Source organism: Platalea leucorodia (assembly GCF_965183815.1).
Source record: "Platalea leucorodia genome assembly, chromosome: 17".
NCBI lineage: Eukaryota > Metazoa > Chordata > Aves > Pelecaniformes > Threskiornithidae > Platalea > Platalea leucorodia.
This window is the reverse complement of record NC_138839.1, coordinates 8,493,776-8,513,527: the sequence shown is the minus strand read 5'-3', so window position 1 is coordinate 8,513,527 and position 19,752 is coordinate 8,493,776. Positions and strand designations below refer to the sequence as shown.

The following is a 19,752-nucleotide window of genomic DNA, read 5'->3' as shown; positions in this document are numbered from 1 at the left end:
CCAAAGAGCCAGGCGGGAATGAACAAACTCGGATCAGTTTGGGAGAATGTTGGGAATCGGTTCAAATTGAGAAAAAAGCAATTGTTCAATAGTATGCCTTGGAAAAGGTAGAAAAACAGTAAGTTGTGGACATATTTGCCGGCTTGAAAGAACCTGAGCACACAACATTATCAAAGTAGGGCGGGGGTTTGGAGACCACATTTCCTCTCTTCCGAATTGACCGGTCAGAATTTGAGACACACAGATTAATGGAATTTAAACCCGTTTGCAGTGGATGACGGTAGGGAATAGTAAAGACACACCAGGTGAATGTAACGTTTAAACAGAAAAAGTTAGGGGTGGAGTTGAACTTGTGAATGAATAGTTGATTCTAAACGATTGAAAAGGAAATTAATCTACATCACTATGTGTGTGAGAGTGGTTTGAAAACATTGCAAGAACTGATTCCTGGGAAAAAAATACGGGACTTTTACACGTCTCAAAATGCAGAATATTTGTATCTTTTGATTTTATAAGGTGATGTGAGATGGGGCTTGGTTCGAGAAGCTGGAAGAGCTGAACAGTGTGTTAGCTGGGCTTGCAAGAAAGGCCTTTTTTGTGGCTGCTGTCGGCGAAGGGTGATGCAACTCTTTTGCCACCTCTTCACCATCCTCTGCAGTCCTGAGGAGTCTCTTTTCAGCATCCAAATCATGACATGGCCAGGTCATTGATGCCATTTGAAACGCAAAGATGTTCAGAAACACTCAGCTGTGGTTAAGAAGGTTTCATGCCAACGAAGCCAAGTTCTTTGAAGCAGAAAAGCAAAAGGTTTTTTGAATGCCTGAGATGCTTTTCTCTGGATGTACTATTTCAATTTGCTAATCTGTGTCGCAACGGAAGAAATGAGAGAAATTAAAGAAAAATTAAATGTATATATGTACACACACCCGCATGCACCATTAGTTGAGTATTCGAGCACTGCAAGCTTTCAGGCAGGGAAAGCGTGTTTTGATGCCATTGACTGCTTGTCAGGAGGAGGAGAGGGCAGGGATTCATGCCAACTCTTAAGTCCTTGTGCTGTGGTTAATTAAACGTTTTAGCAGAAAAACTCCATCAAAACCAAGAGAAGACCACGTCTTGTCAACGTCCTAAGTACCATGGGTGTATTCATTTGTCTTCACAACCCAAAGAGTGAAGAGGAGATCACACGATGCTGAAGTTGATAAATCTCAAAACCCTTCTGCAGCTAACGACTTTACATGTTGCTGATTGCAAAGAGCGCGGCGGTTTCCAGTGACCCCCCTGCCCTCGGAAGGGTTATGTCTCTGGGTTTGCTTGCGGTTGTGCGTGGTGCTCGGCACAACGGGGACGTCTGCGTGCAGTCTATGGAGCGAGTTCAACCAAGAGTTTTTGGGAAGGTGGACAGACAAACGATAGCCCTGTCTTCAGGTTTATGGAAATCTTCAGTTCTTATATTGAAGATTAAATACTCTGTTCCAGATTAACCCAGACAGCTTGGCTGTTCCCCATATTCAGTGACAGATTGGCTCAAGTGTCAGCTGAGGATTCAAATGAGTGCGTTCTCAAGTGGTTTATTTTGGAAAACATTTTTCCTTCCCATTTTGGGGCTGTGAAGAGACTCAAAAACCATACTTGTTTCCTAAATGCTGCTGAGTTTCATAGGACTTTAGTTTGTTGTTCTTCTGGCTTCCCTTTCCTCCGCTCAGTATTTTTTGCTCGATTCCTTCTGTTTTGTTGGTATGGCTTTTCTCAACGTGGAAGGGAAAAACAAAAAGAGCTGATTTGCTTTCCCCCTTTACCAGCAGCTGGGTTGGCAAGGTCACTGGATGTCATATCAGAGTAAAGCATGGCCTTTTTTTTTTATTCTTGCACTTTCCACTGACTGGCAAGCGTAGTTCTGTAGCGAAACTGTCTGCTAAATTTTCTAAGTTGCAGTAAACTCATTTTCCAGAAGGAGAACCTATATTCTGAATTACAGGGTCGTGCGCTGGAGTGCACGTATTTAGACCTAACTGGTGCGGTTGATGAGTGTTTTGATTAAATTAGGTTTTGAGATTAAGGATGACATACCATGCATTTCAAGTTATCGAAGCAAACCGCATTCCAGCGTTCCTGCAGAGCATCAGCTCAACCCAGAGCATCTCCTACCGAGTGTAATGGAATTATGTCCTGTCCATGCTCTCCTCTCCGTAAACCCCAAGGACAGCGTGTAACGGGAAGACTTATTTGAATTATTTCTTTGTTCAATACCGTAGATCCGAATCCGAGATCCAAACCAGGGGGGCAAAGATATAACAGAAGAAATAATGTCTGGAGGGGGCAGCAGGAACCCAACGCCTCCCATCGTGAGACCCACTTCCACACCTACTCCACCTCAGGTAATAAAGTGGCCGCGTAGCCTTCTCCCAGTGGCGTCTGCTTTGCTTTGCTGTTTGTTAGAGCCAATTCCTGTATCTTCCGTCCACACCACCGACTGCCTCAGACACCTGGATGGTCCTAAACTGTCCATGTTCTTCAAGGATTATTTTTTTTTCTCCAAGTTTGGTCATTTTTACCAGCCTGTAGCTTGTAAAATGTGGAGCTGCAGCGCTGCTGCAGGTTCCCTATCCCTGTTTTTGTATCAGCGGTTGTTTTTAGAGCTGGTAAAGACTTCTAGTGTTAAAGGAGGAGCTGACAGATTTGTGAGAAATGTGATGTTTCCATTAGTGTCTTGTGCACCTGAGGAAAGTCCGTATCGTGCACATGATTGATTATATACCTTCAATTGCATCACTGCCCATGCTAATGTCTTTCTGCTTTAGTAGTGTTGTTTTAGAGTAACCAGAATGACTGTAGCTCAAGAATTTTATCACAGAGCTTCCAGATTTGGTCTCTGCGCGTTCAACCTTAAAAATGCATTTTTCTGACGTAGGAAAAAGCATAAATATCCCAAACTGACATTTTCCATACCTCATAAATATCTTCAAAAATCCTTGTTGTACATCTTTGAGTTTCTGACCCCTTCTAAGCCTCTGTGTCCTGCTTCACCTGAGAAGTCCACGTGTGATGTCTGGAAATTAAAGTGATTGGAAATCCAGGTCTGTTCTAGCCCTTTTTGAGCCGGGGCCAAAAGAACGCCCTCAGATTTGCAGACCAGCGGTCCCGACATGAACGTAAGTCCACCGTGACGTGGGGCTGGAAGTGGCTGTGTTATTAGAAGATGATTTCTCTCCTCTGATGAGCTCTTCCCCACCTGCAGCAGGAAGAGGTGATGCCTCCTTCATCTCCCCGTAGCATCGGAGATGGGCAGGAGGTGCTGCCCTCTTCCCAGCTGCCGGCTTGGTGTAGCTGCTGTTTGCTTCATACATCATCTTAGCTCTCCCTCTCTTGTGGGAGTGACAGTGCTAAGCCACAGGCTGCTAAGCTTAAGAGTTTTTGAACAATCGGAGAAGAAACTCTCACGGTTTAGCACAAGCCTTGGAAGTTGGCCGTGTTTTGTTGGAGGTCGTTGTCCACTTCTCAGGGGCCTGATAAGAAGACAGTAAATATCGGGAAGGTTCTCCGAGCGATGGGTGGGCTCTAGGTCGGAGCCTCGCTGAGGCTGGGGTGCAACGTCTTCTTCTAAGTTCTTCCCTGTTTAATGTCAGAGACTCGTTTTTGCTAGCTTTTAGGTGAAACAGCCTTTCCTGAGCTGAAACCTTACTTTCCCCTCTCTATCTGGATAGTTTTTCTGCTGACTGTCCTGTGCTGAGGCAGAAGCACAAGCTTGCCTTGAGGCACCCGTTGCGCTGGAGCTTGAGGCTACAGCTGAGCCAGTAAAAGTTTTAACTGGGATCACTGAGATGAAATACAAGAGCCTGGCCTGCAGATCTCCCCTCCGCTGAGACCAATGGGATGGTTATGGCTTTTGGCCGCCCCCCTGATCCAGTCGAATCCTCTTGTCACATGAAGGCATCACCCTTTGCTTTGGTCACCTGCTTTCTCCTCCTGGTCTCCGTCGTGGGCAAGCAGCAGCAAGGCACCGTGGTCGAGCAGTTCCCGGCTAGCCGTGGTTTTGCAACAAGGTCTGCAACGCTCGACTGGAAAAAGCTGTTTTTCTGCCAGAGAGTGGTCTGATGGTTAGCGACTACAGCTGGAAGGGGAGAAGAGCCGAGAGCTGGCTACACAGAGAATCAATTAAACTTTCCGAGCGTTTTCCATGAGAGAAGATACTAGCGATGTAAAACGTTGGAGCGTTGGTGAGATCTTCTTCCCATTACTGCACGCTAAATGACTTTCCCCATTAGAAGTGGGGAAGAGTTGAAAACAGCCAGGGTTTCAGATTGTGTTTATGAATGATGCAGCTAAGCCAGGCACTTACCGGCTCGTTTTTGCATTCTGAAATCTATTTTAAGATACTATAATTAAGTCAAACAGGATGAAATAAATGTTTTTCAAGAGGAGGTTAATAAGCATGAATTTTTATCAGCAGTGATTTATATGCAGAGCACGGCAGTGATGTCCAATCATCTGCTCTAAGTAAGGTATGCAAATACTTCATTGTTTAATATCCAGGCTTCGTTTTGATTAGGTACTTGGAAGCACTTTTGTTAATCACAGAAGAGCTCTGAAATAGAGCTCACCAGAAAAAGTTCATTAGTGTAACATAACTGAAAATTTAAGCCCACTTAAGCCAGGAAATTCAAAGTTATTGTCCCAACAGCATCTCTAATTCAGCTCTTTGGAGCCAGTGTCGTATCTGGGATGATGCCTTAATAACCATGCTCAGTGGCTGAATTCCAGTGGTGGTGGATGTTATACTTTTGAACAGTCTAAAATCAGTAAACTTTAAATATTCAGCCGTAACTTTGCTTGGAATGCGCTAGGGCTTTTTTGCATTCCCTTTCCCCAGCTGATAAAAGCTGGGACCGGTCAGCGTGAGCTTCCTATAAAAACGCCTGCCTATCGAAACGAAAGTTTAGGGCAGCTGCTGGCATAGGTGCAAGGGGAGCATCGTTGCTGTCGTCTTCTCCCACCGCCCCGCGCAATCAAGCCCTGCCCGTTGGTTGAACACTCAATGCGAACATGCGATCTCCGGGCTTGACGAAGCATCATCTAATCAAAGGGACTCCCAATCCAACGGTAGTTTTAAAAGTATGCTCAATTCTAGCAGCGCTTTTTTTTGTATTGACTGCCAGTATCTGATTCTCTAATCTCATCATTTAGACAACACAACCACAAAGGAAGAAACTTGCTCCAGAAGTGCGTAGAAGCCGCTGCGGTAGACCAGTCCCTGTCACAAATTTTACATTTTTTTATAATTCTATAATAAGGCCTGTCGTTTTGCCTGTTTCAAAATTTTCATTTTTTTCCTGTGTATTTGAATTTTTTTTAACTGACCCGAAGAAAACAGAAAGCTTCGATAACACAAGCCCGAAGCACCCTCTTCTCTCAGTACATTAAGTGCTTAACATCAAAAAAATACTGGACTTGTCCGAAAGACGAGCGTCGCTGCCAAGACTTGAGCCGCGTGGTTTTAGCCATTTCCATGCTTTTCGTATCTCCTGCTTTGCAGTCGGCATCGCTGACCAAAAAGTGCTTTAGGTGGAGTCTTCCTAGCACCTCCGCAGTGCTTGCTTTTAATTGCTAAAATGCTTTAAAGGTTCTGCATAAGAGAAGCTGGCAGTAAGCGGAGATACTATTCATACGTTTCTAGCAGGACGCTATTTTCCACGCTCCGCTTTTTGCTGGGAAGATGAATAAAACCCAGGATCACAGATTGAATCTGGCTACAGTATTTGCTCGGCACTGACTTACAGAGAAGATCACCTTTTAAAGAGTAAGAAATGCTCTGATTTTCCTGGGAAACCTCTTCCAAGTCTCGACGAGTTGGTCGCATTCTGCGTTCGCTCGGTCTGCGGGCCGTGGTAGGAGAGAACAGCACAGAGCAACTCTTTCAGCACCATAAATCACGAAAGCAATTTCGAGTGGGTTTTTTCCTAGAAAGTCCCTAAATGCTCCATTTTGAAGCTGAGAGCCTGTAAAGGTCAGTACTTAAGTACCATTTATATTGCTTTGCAATACCGTTCCCACAAAATAAATGAGTATTTTCCAAATTTCTTAAGAAAACATGTTTACTGACCCAAGGAGTCTCTAGGCCTGCAGGTTTCTTGTCTGCTAGTCTCGTTTGGTTCATGTGATTCTTATCACATTCTCTTTTTTTCCCCACTGCTTTCATCCATAAATTTTTCATAAAATGAAACTAATGATCCGCTGAGGGCGAGGGAAAAGCGTTCTTGAAACCTGCTGCTTTGTAAAACTGTTTTCTTTGCCTTCCTTCAGCTTTGGCTGGAGGTAGGGATGCAGTTCTTCATCCATAGTCCAGACAATCCCGTCAGGCTCATTCCTGGAAGAGGAGCAATCCCAAATAAAATTTCAACCCTTCACCCCGCTTACTTAGATTTTTATTTTTCCAGATGTGCTTTTTCACCGTCCTCCTTTACCTTTCAGTTGCCTGAAATGGTGACAAATAGTGTATCGGAGATAATTCACTCTTTATTCTGCACTGTTCAGGTGCAGGAGGTGAAAAAGCTGGAAATAGGAGAAAAAGAGAGTCCCAGGAAGAGGAGCAGATTGCCAGAGAGTTTCTTTTTGTAGGGAAATGAGTTTTACACGGGTTTCTGATAGCCCATCCAAAAGAAGCAATGAGATGCCTATGTCTTGGGCGCTCTGCTTTATTCTGATTGTTTAAAAATCCCTTTTCCTGTAGATCTTCTGCGAAGTCGGCGTGGGTGTGTAGCTAGATAAGAAGAGCCACCTGCAGAAAGCCCTGTGGCTCCCCGCTTTAGAGTATTAAATTTACATTTAGCCCCGCTTTCTTCTTTGCATGGTCCCTGATGCGCGTTTAAGGGGATTTTGCAGATGTGAATCGTTGACTTGCCCCATCTACGTTCACTCCAACGTACACGAGGGCTTTACCTGTAAATCTGAGTTTGATATAGTTAGTTATAGTCCTGCACAAGGCCTTCATTAGATTCCCAGGTGAGATACAGGAGGGGCGGTTTTTTGTCTTCATCGAACCTTCACGAACAGAAGCGAAGTCATCGTTTGTGCCATTAACGGCGGGAACACGGTTAAAGCATGCGGCCTCTGCGACAGGCCGTGGCTTTTCCCGTCTTGTGACGTTGCTGGTCTTGCAGTTTTGTTTTTATACATAGAAAAACTCAGGCTCACTCCGCGTTGGTTGGGAACCAGCTCCTCCTGCTCTCCTTTAGATCGATGCACAATTGGGTTTATTCTCGTATTACCCATCCGTAAGTCTGCTTGTAGAAGGCAGTGGATGTTTTATAACCAATCTAGATTATTTTCCTGCTGCGATAACAAGTTACTGCGTGTGTGCATAGAGATACATATATACACTACTCGTACATACACATATTACCTATCTATAAATAAATATCTAGAAAAATAAATATATGTTAAAATATCTCAGGCGTTTGAAATAACCGATCAGTTGAGAAAGGAGCCGAGTCCAGAGAGCGACTTAAACTGCGGAGGGGTCCAGGGGCCTCGGTGTGCGCCTGACGTTTTGCAGGCTACGCAGAGGAGCATTGCTGCTGCTCTGGGAAGCGGCGTGTGGCGAACGAAGCGTGTTAATAACTGTGCCCTGCTGTCTCTTTCTTGCTGTCGTTAACAGTAACCGTCTCTCTTTCCCCTTTTCCTGCCGCCTTTTCCTCCCTCCCTTTCCCATGTACTTTTTGGATTTATTCAATCGGTCTGTGTATCTTTTCTCTTTGTTTTCCCTGCCTTTTCTTTTTCTTTTCTCTCCCACCCTCTTCTCCTCTCCCCACTTGCTTGCTTGTGCTCCATGTTGCTAGTTTTTATGTTCGCACGCTCATTATCACCCTTTTTTGTACTTCAAATCCCAGCAGCTGCCCAGCCAGGTCCCCGAGCACAGCCCTGTGGTTTATGGGACTGTGGAGAACACCCATCTCGCTGCCAGCACCCCTGTCACTGCGGCTAGCAACTCGAAGCAAGGTTTGTTGATGGATATTTCCTCCCTGATTATTTTTAGTCTTTTTTTTTTTTTCCTCCTTTCTTGTTTTAGATTGAATATTTTTGGCGTGGAGACAAGCAGTCAGCAGAAATAGGAGGGGAGGGACTTCTTTTCCTCCAGTGGAACATTTTAACAATGTGTTGCTAAGGGAATTAATTGAAATTTGCCAACGTGAAAGTGGTTAAAAATAATTTTCGGCAAGCTTGTATGTCCTTAACGTTGTTTCAGAGCACCTAGAAGCGTGAACCTCTTCTCGCCCGCGTGCCATCCTTCAGAAACAAGTGTGTTGTCAGTAAAATGCTCTGAGCCAGAGAGGCTCAGAGCTTTTTATCATGTGGCTTTTATCATGTGGACGAAGAGCCACAGCGATGGCAGGTACCCAGAGCATCGTACGGCTCCTCCAGAGCTGCTTCTGTCCTGTCCTACAGGACAAGGGCGATTTTAATTAGGGGAAAAGAAAAAGTTAGCGTGCAAAGATTCTCATAACAAACGTTGCTGGCTTTAGTAAAAATGGCACAGATGGAAAAAGTTTCTTAAGTGATTACGTTTCCTTCTCATATCTAAGAATATACATTTGAAGGGAGGTTTTTCAAACTGTTCAAAGAAAAGGTGTCCCGGGAGGGAGGATGGAGCGCGCCAAGTCTCTTCCCACACTGAAATTTTATAGCCACCCAAAAGCCATTGAAAAGCTGTAGTTAATAATGTGTACGCTGCCGTCACGTTAACGGACTTGGTGCTGTAATACAGAGTCGACGCCGCTGTTCGCTTCCCCACGAACTTTGAGCTTTGAGCCTGCCGAGGTTTTTTTTCCCAGAGTATTTGCTAGAGGAAAACTAAGCCCCTGAGAAGCACAACTCTAGGAAAGAGGGGGGAAAAAGCTGCCTGTGATGCTTCGGATGTCACGGATCCAAATAGCACGGTCTCTGCTCGAGAGTGAAGGGAAGTATCCCTGAAGCTAATTCGTATCAGATTCTAAAATTTACTGAAAATGTTGCTCTTTACAGCCATAGCGTAGACTTCAGGGTTTTACCTCAGTGAAAACACTTCCACGGATACATCCCTAGGCTTCTGCAGTGTCTAGAAATGGTTGAAAAGGGACCTTTTGGAGATCGTCTGGTCCCACCTCCCACTTGAAGCGGGCCTATGGCTTTGTCTAGATCTTTGTGCAAAACGTAGACCTCTCTGTCACCCGAAAAAGTCGTGAGTAGGTTTAACATGCATCAAACCGCCTGCGATTGCGCTCGCTGCCGTGCGTTGCTGCTCAGCCCTGGCACAGCCGCGTTCCCGGTCCGTGTCCGTGTGCCCCCTCTGCCGACATCCCCAAGTCCCGCTCGCTGCCAGGGACACGCTCCGAGCACGCACGGGGCTCCAACAACTGATGGCCGCGATGCAGGCACCAAAATGCATCTGCCCTTCCGAGCAAGTTGGTGCTGAACCATAAAATCCAGCACTTCACATCGCAGTATTTCAACCCTGTGTACGTGTATTTCCAGGACAAGCAAGTCTTCTCCTGCTTCTCTCTCTCTTTAACTTAATCCCTTCATAGGCAACTGTAAGTAAACTGGAAGCGGTCTTTATTTAGTTCGTTACACAGGTCTGACTCTGCTGGTTTAAATATAAATCGAGGCTTGAACTGGAATTTAACCCTGATGAGCTTTCCTGTGTTTATCTCCGTTCCATCCCAGAAAGATTCAAACATTTGTTCCAGTCCAAAAATTGCTAAAGAGCACATTTATGTAAGCATTGCAGAGAGAAGGCGAGCCCTGAAATAACACCATTAGCGTTCGACTGTGGCCGCGGGCGGGGGAGAGCAGCGGTGGCGTCGGTCGCGGGACAGAGCCAGTTAAAGGTGAAGGAGGTTTAGACACCGTGAAAATGATTTATTTAACCCCCCCACCAAGTCACATCTTTCCAGAAATACATGCCAAGCTATCAAAATTGTTTTTCACTTTGTGCCTGATGTTGGGTTTTTTTGTTCCAGAATAAAAATAGTCACAGATAGGGTTGCATGGCTTTCTTAAGCACGTGTTTAGTAAAACCAGTATCATTGCTTCCCTTAAGACCCCTCCACCGTGTTCGTCCCGTGGACCGGATTCTGCCTTGTGCCCTTCGCCTCGTGCACTCGTTTGCATCAGTTGAAATTTGGTGGAAAGCTATCGTTCTAATTTTGTGATATCCAGCGATCGTTGTGCGGTTATTTATAACTGCGCGCAGCCTTTGGCCCGTTCGCTGCGTTGGGGACGGGGAACGGAGCGCGTGTGCTGTGCCGGCAGGCCCGGCCTCTGTTAGTTCTCGCTGCGAAGATCTGCAGTCCCTGTTATTTATTTTTGCGTTGAAGTCATTAGCGAGGCTGAATTTAGGATTGCGTTGCATTTAATGTCCTTGTTTTGTCTTTAAAAGACAAGCGTTTGGCATTTGCTGCTCTTAAAGCAGCCTCTGGCTTTTCAGGCTTCAAAATTCACATATGATTTGGAGGAATATAGGAATATAATACCTTGAAAAGTGGCGTTATTTAGGGGCAAGCAGTTAGCTGCCGTTCCTATAGGTGCCTCCGGTGCGTGTATATCAGCCGGGCTGCAGAAGGGGAGGATATTGCTGGAGAATTTAGGTCAAGCTGATGGCAGAGCGTGCAGGAACCTGGCTGCAGGCCAGGCCGGTGCAGAAGTTGTAATGGGGTATAATTGTGCATGAAATCAGAGCTGTACGCGGTTACTGAGCTTGCACAGGTTCGGGGGGATGTTTGGCGTATTATTGTTGTTATTTTTTTTTAAACCTCTTTCCAAATCCTGCGATATATCAGACATGGAGAATATATAACATGGTTTGTGGAAAACAGATTAATGTCAGATCCCGAAGTTTGGAAAACTTTCAGCCCCTCCGCTGACGCGATGACTCAGTAACGTGTGCTCCAAAAACTGCCTGCGAAGCCAGCGTCGGTACCGCCTCGCAAATGTTTGCATCGGGACAAAAGATGGAAAAATGGCAGCAAGCCCAGCGATTCTTTTCAGATAAACACCGCGAAGCAGAAACAAATTCCTGTGTCCAGTAAAATCTTCCCCATCCACTGCTCTGGGCCGTCTCGGCCGCCGCGACCACCCAGCAACCCAGCTCCCTCTCTACATTTAGTGTCTTTGCATGGAGGAGATAGCAAGCCTCCGTCCTGCTGAGCTTGGGAAGTATTTCTAATGAAGAGTAATTTTGCAAGATCTGTATTTATCTGGAGATTTTAAAAAATATCTATCGATGGGGCAAGCTTTCCCCCTGAACAGCCTAGCGCTTCCAGTACATACTTTCTAAATGTAATGTGAGGAATGATCTTGGCGTATTTAGGAAAAGAAGGGATCTGATTCAGTTTGGATGAATTGCATTGATTTTTGTTTTCCCTTTCCAACTGTATGCGGTTTCACGTGACTGTTTGTGTAATAGCTGGCAGGGATGAATATTCCTTTGCCAGGACTTTGAGATTTGTTCTCCGTGATGTTTGGTCAAGTTAAGATTTACTTCTTGTTAGCCAAATCTGCTCATCGTTCTTCTGAAACCCCCCGCCTCAAATTACTTTTCTCCTTGAATTTTGCACACGCAGCCTGTATCGGTGGCTAACTTATTCCCCAAATAAGGTGTATTTAGAAGAACGTGTGTTTAAACCACTGCTTTTAAAATACAGTTGTATACTTTTGCTGTGTTTTTTATCTCTCAGAATGTTTTTCTAGACACTTCAAATGCCCTTTTTTTTTTTTTTTGAGCAATCTCATTTGACTCAAGGGAGAGAATATCCAGGCAGTTGTTTATAGCGAGCTGTAAATGTCAAGAATGCTCCATGAGTTGTCTGCAAAGGATGTTCCAGAAATCGGAGGTGACGCGTTTTCTTCTCTAAACCAGTTCCTGGGTCCTTTTTTCTCCCGCGGAGCCTTCAGAATCAAAATCAGCTGTTGGGATGCTCTCTCCCATCTTTTTTCCTCATTGCTCATCCTCATGCAAAGCCGTCTCCCTGCGTGCCTCATTACGTTGATAAACTACTGCTTTGGCCGCGGTCCTCGCTGTAACGCTGCTGGGGCTGTCGGCAGCTGGAAGCAAAGTTCCTCATTGCTCCAGCTATTCCTGAAGACGGGACTTGATGCTCCAGGCGGTTTCAGATGGGTTCTCCTTCAAAAACCCTTTCCCTTCAGCCTATCCGTTGCATAAGCCCCGAATGGAAAGCCAGCGGAGCTGGGAGAGACCAAGCAAAGCCATACCTCTTCAGTTCTAGCTGAATGTTGATGATTTGGGGTTGGTTGTGGCCTTCGGTTTCCTCATCTGAACAGCAGGGTTTGTGCCTCTGGCTTTTCCAGAATTACTTTTTGCTGTCGTGGCAGCGTCCCGAAGGATTTCCCTGTTGCTTCCGTGCTCAGAAAGCCTCGGGGAATTTTGCATTCCCGGAGCGGAGCAGAGCTCCCTCCCCGAGGACAGATGAAGCCGACCTCCTGGGACCTGGGCCGCTGAGTCCCGGCCACCTGTGGGATTGACTTGGAGCGGTACCGGCCTCATCCGTCTTGCAGAGTTGTAGCACAGAGGCGCTTTGCAAAGCAAGATCTTACGGTCTCCGTCTCCTCATCACATCGGAGCGGGGAGAGGGTCTTCTAGGATCTTGGCTCGTATTTTGTTCAAAAGAAGCGAGAATAAGTGTGTTAGATGGAGTTGCAGCAGAGCTTTGGGAGCTGCGTGATGGCCGGGGCAGGGATGCTATTGCAAAGCCCGTTGCTGACGGCGGGAGAAGCGCGGGGCCTTCTCTGCGCGCGGTAGCTCGGGGGTTGGTTTGATACGGGTGCGCCGTTCCCCGTGCTTTTCCCACCCTGCTCGATACCCTCAGCCCACAAACATCAAGAGGTCGTGATGCTGTTCTTCGGTGGCGGCTGCGATTAAATCCCTTTTGGGTTTCCTTTCTTTGGGAAAAGGGATCTTTGCTGAAATTCAGAACAAAAAAAAGGGGCCTGTTTCCTTAGTCTGGTGTGCTGGAGGGTGATGGAGTTGAGAAATAACAAGTGGAAAAATAACCTAGATGCATCTCACGTAACAGTAACGGCACGACACGTGGCGTACGTGAAGGAACGGCCCGTCATCGGTTGTGGAGCAGTTCCCCCATTTACAAAGCGGGGGAACAGTGGCAGAGACCGGCTGCAGGTTGCCGGTGCCTGGTACAACCCCAGGCTCCTTTGAGGCAGAATCCAACTGAAGCATATTTTTATCTTCTCTAATTTCTGTCAAGAAAAATTCTATTTTCAGCAGCAGTTTCTGCAAAAAATCCACATTTTATAACATACTTTTGCGCCTTTGCTGTAAAGGACTGCCGTTTACTGCAAAGCCTACATTCAGAAAATTAGAAGCAGCGGTTACATGTTCGGATTTGCCAGCCGCGAGTTGCCTGGACTTTCCCTTCAGATGCCAAGGTTAGCGTCAGGTGTCTTCCTCGGAGCTTCTCGAACAGCGGGCGGGCTACAGGCAAGGGGAACCAGGGGAAGGAGCCATAGATAGATACAGCGAAGGAGAATGGAGTTGACTTGCTGTTTGTAACATTGCCTTTTTTTTTTTTTTCCCCCCCCCAGAAGAGAAGCCAAAACCAGATCCAGTATTAAAACCTTCTTCTCCAGTCCTCAGACCAGAGCCTACTGGGGAGAAAAAAGACCAAGCTGGCCAGACGACCGAGGCCACCTCGGTGGAAACCCCACCAGAACTTCCTCTTGCTCCATCGCCGACCCCGGCCGCTCCCGTCGCCGTTGTTTCTACTGCTGCCGCTGCTGCTGTTGTCGCCGTTTCTAGTAAATCCACATTCACAGCTGACTCAGAGGAGAAATGTGAACTCGCTTCCCCAAAAGAGGAGGCAATGCCTATATCTAATGCCGCACCCTGCACGGACACATCAGACCCTTCGCCAGCGGAAGAGGCTGATGCCGAGGTGTGCAAGGAGCCTAGTAGTGTAGCATCTAGTGATATTCCAGTGACTGCTAGTACTAATCTAATTAATGAAATGAACGGAGTTAGTGAAAAAGTAACTGCTGCAGAGAGCGTAGTAGATGTAGCCCAGGCGGACGTTGCGCCATTGACTGTTGAGTTGGAGACACCAGAAGCACCTCCAGCAGAAGTGGAAAGCGTGCCATCTTCCAGTGCTCTTCACACTGCTCCCTCTCCTCCTCCCACCCCACCTCCCACCCCTCCGCCGCCTTCTCCTCCCGTTTCTGTTGCTGCTGCTGCTGTTACCACTACAACTCCTTCTCCACCTCCTCTTCCATCTCCTAGTGCCCTCCCTGTTGTTCAGGGAGATTTAGAAGGAGAGGAGAGCACAAGAACTGCTCTTAACGAAGAGGTAAAAGATACTGAAAAGAAGGAAGAGACAGAAGCAGATGGGCAACTGGAGGAGAGCACGGAGGCTCAGAGTTTAAACTCGAGCAAGAGTCCTGTCCCAGGTAAGCGTTTGGCACCGTGGTTGCGTGCGGTAAACTGGAGGATGAAGGAAAGGGGTCTTTGGGGTTGTTCTTCCATCAGATGTTTCCGTTTCTATCTGCTAAAAAGAAAAATCTGATCGCGTCGCGTGACCGTTGTTGCGATTGCGAAACGCCACTCTTGGTTTGCAGGGACAAAACAAACCCTCGTAACTGTTCGTAAAAGAGGTGGCCAGCTCGGATGTGCGTCCCAGGCTTGGCCGGGTTCATGTGAGCCGCCAGCGTTTTGCTTTCACGCTGATGCGGGGCAGCGCTCCCAAGTGCTGCTAACAGGGGAATTCAAAGCACGCTGCTCTCGTTCTCTCCGAGCCGATGGTTTGAAGACCCGTTGCTCTGGATTGATCAGCCTGCGCCTAAACCAGGTTAACACTCAGACCTCGGAGCCCTCTGGGCGAACCTCCTGAGCCAGCCGTTTCTGGAAACCCGTGGGGTGGGGATTTTTCCAACTATAAAAACTCTGTCGTGGTGTTACCAGATGTGGGTAAATGAAATGGACCATTAAAGCTCTTCCAAACGACGGAAGCAGCCAGTGTCACGCACCTCAATCTGCCCAGCCTTAATTAACGACGCATCGGGTTTTCCGCTGCAAAAGTAAGGCGTAAGCGAAATTTCCCCTTCTCCTTTCACTGTTCTTGAAACTTTCAGAAGACGAGGTGCTTTAGTTCGGGAGGCGTAAGGACTTGTTGCAGATTACTAAAAATGGAAATTTCTGTAGCTGTCTTTTAAAATCCAGGCTATTTCTCTGCGTGTTGTTATCTGCCTTTGGTTTCAGTCTCCTGTCGCATCGCTGGTTTAGCATTTAATGAATTAATACAGACCACTGTCTTTTTATTTGCTCTGTTTTCTGTAGAAAACTGCTTTTTTTTTTTCAGGACTTCCTGGAAATGAAACTGTGGAAAAGACGTTAAATCAATCAATTACTTGTATTTAGCTGCTGGAGGAGAGTATAATGGTGGCTATTATGCACGCCTAGCAGTGTTAACGCATTTAAATGTGTCGCATCTTTTATACCCTGTTTTGCAGTCCTTTCAGAGCTGTGAAGCTGAGGTTGTTTATTTAAATATATCCTTTGAATCTGGTGAAGTTTGGACAAGAAACAAAGGAGAAACAGTAGGTTGTGATTTGGGTTTTGTTTTTAAAAAAGTAACGTTTAAAATAGGGGCTTTTTTTTTTAGTTTATCCTTTCGTAAGCAAGCGATAGATGTGTAATGGCATCGGTAGCATCTAGGGCCGCACTCTGCTGTGGATTAAATGAAATGAAAAGCTGAGACTGGCCTTGTTCCGTATTTGTGTAATGCTGCGCTAGGTCAGTGCGCTGGATCTTGACTAAAATCCAGTATCTAGAGAAGATCAGAAAGATCCCTTCACTGTACCAGCCACAGGGTTTTGGTTTTTTTCCCCTGTTAATCTTTTTCAATTTTTATTGTACTCGGGTGCTTTCACTGCCCTGGCACTTGCTGTTCTTTCAGTCTGAGCTGCTTCATAACACAAATTAATTTCCTTACAAAGTAGAGAAATGGGACTCTCTCTGTAAATACGGTTTTACGCAGCCAGGTTCCAGCTTGCAATATTATTGCTTGCTTTGTAATGTCCTGTAGTTTAAATTAAAAAAAATTCACTTACAGTGTTAATTATGCCGAAGATTAATTTTAATGCTCTAATGTCATTAGGCTAGACAGCGCGCATTAGCCAATACATCGGCTTTGGCAACAGGGAAACAAATATTTCTCAAGTCATGTAAAAGATGACTTGAAACTCTGATTACTATTGAAAGCTCAGTACTTCAGGGAGAGCAAAATACTCTCCGAGTCAGTTTTTTGTGCTTTACCCCTTCTTTAATGATGTTTAACTGTATTGCGTTTCTCTGCCAGCCTTTTTCTGAGCAACGCTTTTCTAATTCTTCCTTGGAGAGGGGAAGAGAGGTGTAAATAACGTAATCCGAAGGTGACTGCTAATTCAGGCGTCCGTCTAGGCTGAGCGAGGAATTGCGCGTCTGCCGTCCGCTGGAGAGCACGGATGCTGAACTTCGGGAGCAGGGAGAAAGGGCTGTACTATTATTATTTTTTTTTTTCTTGGACTAAAGGCCAAGAGTCTTTCTTTATCATCTCTGGACATACGATAGAAATTGGTGGTGGTAAGCATGAGCTCTGTGACTTTTAACAATCTCTCTTTGGGGTTTTCAGCAGAAGCGTGTACTATTGCAGAGCAGTTTGGTTGGCCACAAATCACACCGCTTTATTCCCTTTAATGGTAGCTGATCTCATTTGACTGGGAGACTACTCCGACCCAAGACCTCTAAGAATAATCTAACTGCCGCAGCGCTTACTGCTGAGTGTCCTTTTCATAATTATAATCCGGCCTGCCTGAAATCGGGAGGCTTTCTGAAGGAGCCGCTCATCCACCTCCTCCCCGCCGTGGCGGGGCGGCACTGGTGAGGCTCGCGGGTGTATCCCCTATTTTGCGATGGAGGCGACAGCTTTTCAGGGATGAATGAAATTATTTGCTTGTTCCTCACGTGCTTTACAGATTACACCCTCTGCCTAACAGTCAGAGAAACAATACTTTTCTTTTTTGCTCCATCAAGCTCTGTACAGAGAGAGAAGCAAACGTGTTCAGACCACAGAGGCTTTCCCTTAAACATCTTTATTCTCCAGCGGTTCTTTTTTACGGCTCAAGAAAATGAATTTTTCCACGTTTGCAGGAAGAGCCCGGGGCTGAGCAGAGCTGACCCTTCGGGGATCCAGGGAAACCTCTGCTCTTTCTTTTCCACTCCCATTAGGTCTCCAGCAGATTTCCAAGGTCAGAGGATCTCTACGGGAGCACCTGTGTTGTATTCTTATTTTGCAGAAATTGGAATATTTCCCTTTTATTTTACACTGTATTCTATCTACTCTTAATGTCTTAAGTTGTATTAGCCTGCATAATGAAGAGAGCAGAGTCTCAATGTCTGATAGCAGCCGGTTCACCCGTAGCCTGCTCGTCAGCATCATTGGTCTTGCTTATAATCCCCCACAAAATGGGGAGGATTTGGTGGCTTTCAGAGCAGTAAAGCCCTGAGAACTGCAGTTTTTCATCCTGCAAGCAGGGTGTCGTACCTGGGTGTATGGGTTCTTGCTGCTGACTGTGTTTTGGTCCTGGGCTTTCGGCAGAATGGGGGAGAGGAGACACCTTCACCCTCCTGCGAGCCTGCAGGCAGCCGATCGCGTTCCTGCCTGCTCAGGAATGGTTATCTTGAGGGTTTCGGGATGGGCACAGCTGTTATCTGCAAAGGGCAAGAGCACACAGCTTTTAAAATAATTAATTCCTACTCATCTTCGTTACAAGGAAAAAAAATACAGATATTATCAAGAGAGGAACCAGGCGCTCAGCCTGCGATCCTTACTAAAAACATTGCTCCAGCTAAAAGTCATCAACAACGCGCAGTTGCTTTTGTTATTAAATTCTGGTTTTTCTCTAGTAGCTTTGCCAGCTGCGGTGAGGGACCAGCACTTCTCGGGGAACAAAGCAGGAACAATTTTGTTGGTGGAGCGGAATTTCTAAAGAAGACGGCGCTACCAGAGACTCGAAGCCTTTAGGACATGCTCTGAATGCCCGCCTTTGATGTAATCTTTCTATCGTGGCTATTACGAGAAGCAAAGAGGAAAATAAGAGATTGATGTCTGTCCCAGGCAGAACTCCTAGGAACATAGGAAGCCAAAAGAGCTTAATACGCATTGAATTCAAAGGGCTGTTTCTTGCAGAGCTAATTTATGAGACGTATTTCAATATAAAGTAGCCCAGCTCACTGCGAGTCCTTGGGTTTCTTAGCTGTGGAGGCTGTAACAGGCGGCTTGGGGCAGTAATTGGAAATATCTTGGAGAAATACCTCCAGCACCCGAAGCCGGAGAGCCGGAAACATAAATCAGGTAGCGCCTTTTGCTTGATTTGCTGCCATAGCCCACTGGAATATATTTTCTTTCCCATGAGCTGTAAGGCAATGGTGAGTCTCTGCTTTGGCTTTTAATGGCACGTTGGCTGAAAAATAGAAATATAAGAGCTGGTATTAATTTATGCTTAGCAGTTGGCACCCACATCAGAGAGGAGAATGCCTTCTCTGTCTCGCCTGATGGGCTGGGGACTCGCTGGGGTTGGTATCTCCTCCAGAAAGATGTTCCGCTGAAGAACATGATGTCGCTGCAGGAACGGGTCTGCTGAGCAGATTTCTCCAGTGGTGATGTTATCGCCGGTAAGGATGCCCAGGACAGTCTGGAAAGAAGGATTTTGTTACTCTTTCCAGTCCTACAGCAGCTAGAGGATTTCATTTGGTTGAGGTTTGCGATGCAATTGTGCTTCTGTTATAATTCAAATTATAAAAGAAAAGGGGAATATCTTAAAAAAAAAAGAAAGAATTAAAAGAGCAGAAGTAATAAAGTAGGCAATACTTAGCAAGGACATAAAAATGAGATGTGACCTCTAACGTAGATCAGTATTGTCGATCCTGTTCTCCCTCTTATTTTTGTAAGCAGCAATAAGCAGAGAGCTCAGCAGTGCGCTGGGTCTGCTGGTGTCCCTTCTCCGAGGGACAGACATTACCGCCTAACACATCCAGGTGGGCTGAAAACAAGCTCTGGAAATGTGTGAATGCAGGCAAAAATGAACCTCCATTTGAGAACAAATTTGATTATTGGTGTGCACGCAAAATACTTAATTTGGGGGGGACGGGAAAATTGAGAGAAAGACCAGAAGTGTCCGAGACCTCCCTTGCCGAGAGCCAAACTATACGCGTTAGGTTTTGGTTTCCCTACGGCTCGTGGAGTGCCTCGCGGCCGAAACTCAATTTTCAGATAGCACCAGATCGCGCCCTTGTCCCGGTCGGGTTTTGGGTTTGGGAGGGTTGGCACCTAAACTCACTTTAATTTTCTCAGCATACATTAGCATAAATTCTCCTATTGAGTCAGTTCCTGTGGCAGAAATGAGAAGTCAACAGAAAAAAATCCGATGTCTGCTATTTTAAGAGGGGGAAAAATTGAGCAACGTCTCTGGAGATCTCACCGGCGTACCCCGGTCAGCTCTGAAATACGGCCGGGTGTGAGTACGGAGTTACAGGCTGCGAAGCTACGGGGCTAAGCGAAGGCTGCTGCCGTGTCTTGGGATTAAAGGCAAGCGTCGGGGCGAGCATCCTCACGCAGGGAAGCCCCAAAGCAGGAAAAGGATCTGCACGATTAAAGCAAGGCGAAAGCTGGGAGACTCGGCAGGATCGCGTCCTTTATATGGCTTGCTTCTGCC

The 19,752-nt window shown here is 46.2% G+C and overlaps 1 protein-coding gene across 20 annotated transcripts in view; it reads left to right on the top strand.

The window, feature by feature from the left end:
• Positions 1-19,752, top strand: part of EIF4G3 (eukaryotic translation initiation factor 4 gamma 3) — a 149,878-nt gene that overhangs the window by 88,797 nt on the left and 41,329 nt on the right. For 14 of the 20 annotated variants that reach the window (XM_082328961.1, XM_082328964.1, XM_082328958.1 and 11 more), the window contains 3 exons: positions 2,256-2,378; positions 7,887-7,995; positions 13,594-14,451. In XM_082328961.1, the coding sequence (XP_082185087.1) occupies positions 2,256-2,378; positions 7,887-7,995; positions 13,594-14,451 (1,090 nt within the window). The remainder of the gene's footprint in view (positions 1-2,255; positions 2,379-7,886; positions 7,996-13,593; positions 14,452-19,752) is intronic. The other 6 variants (XM_082328956.1, XM_082328960.1, XM_082328952.1 and 3 more) reach the window with 1 other exon arrangement.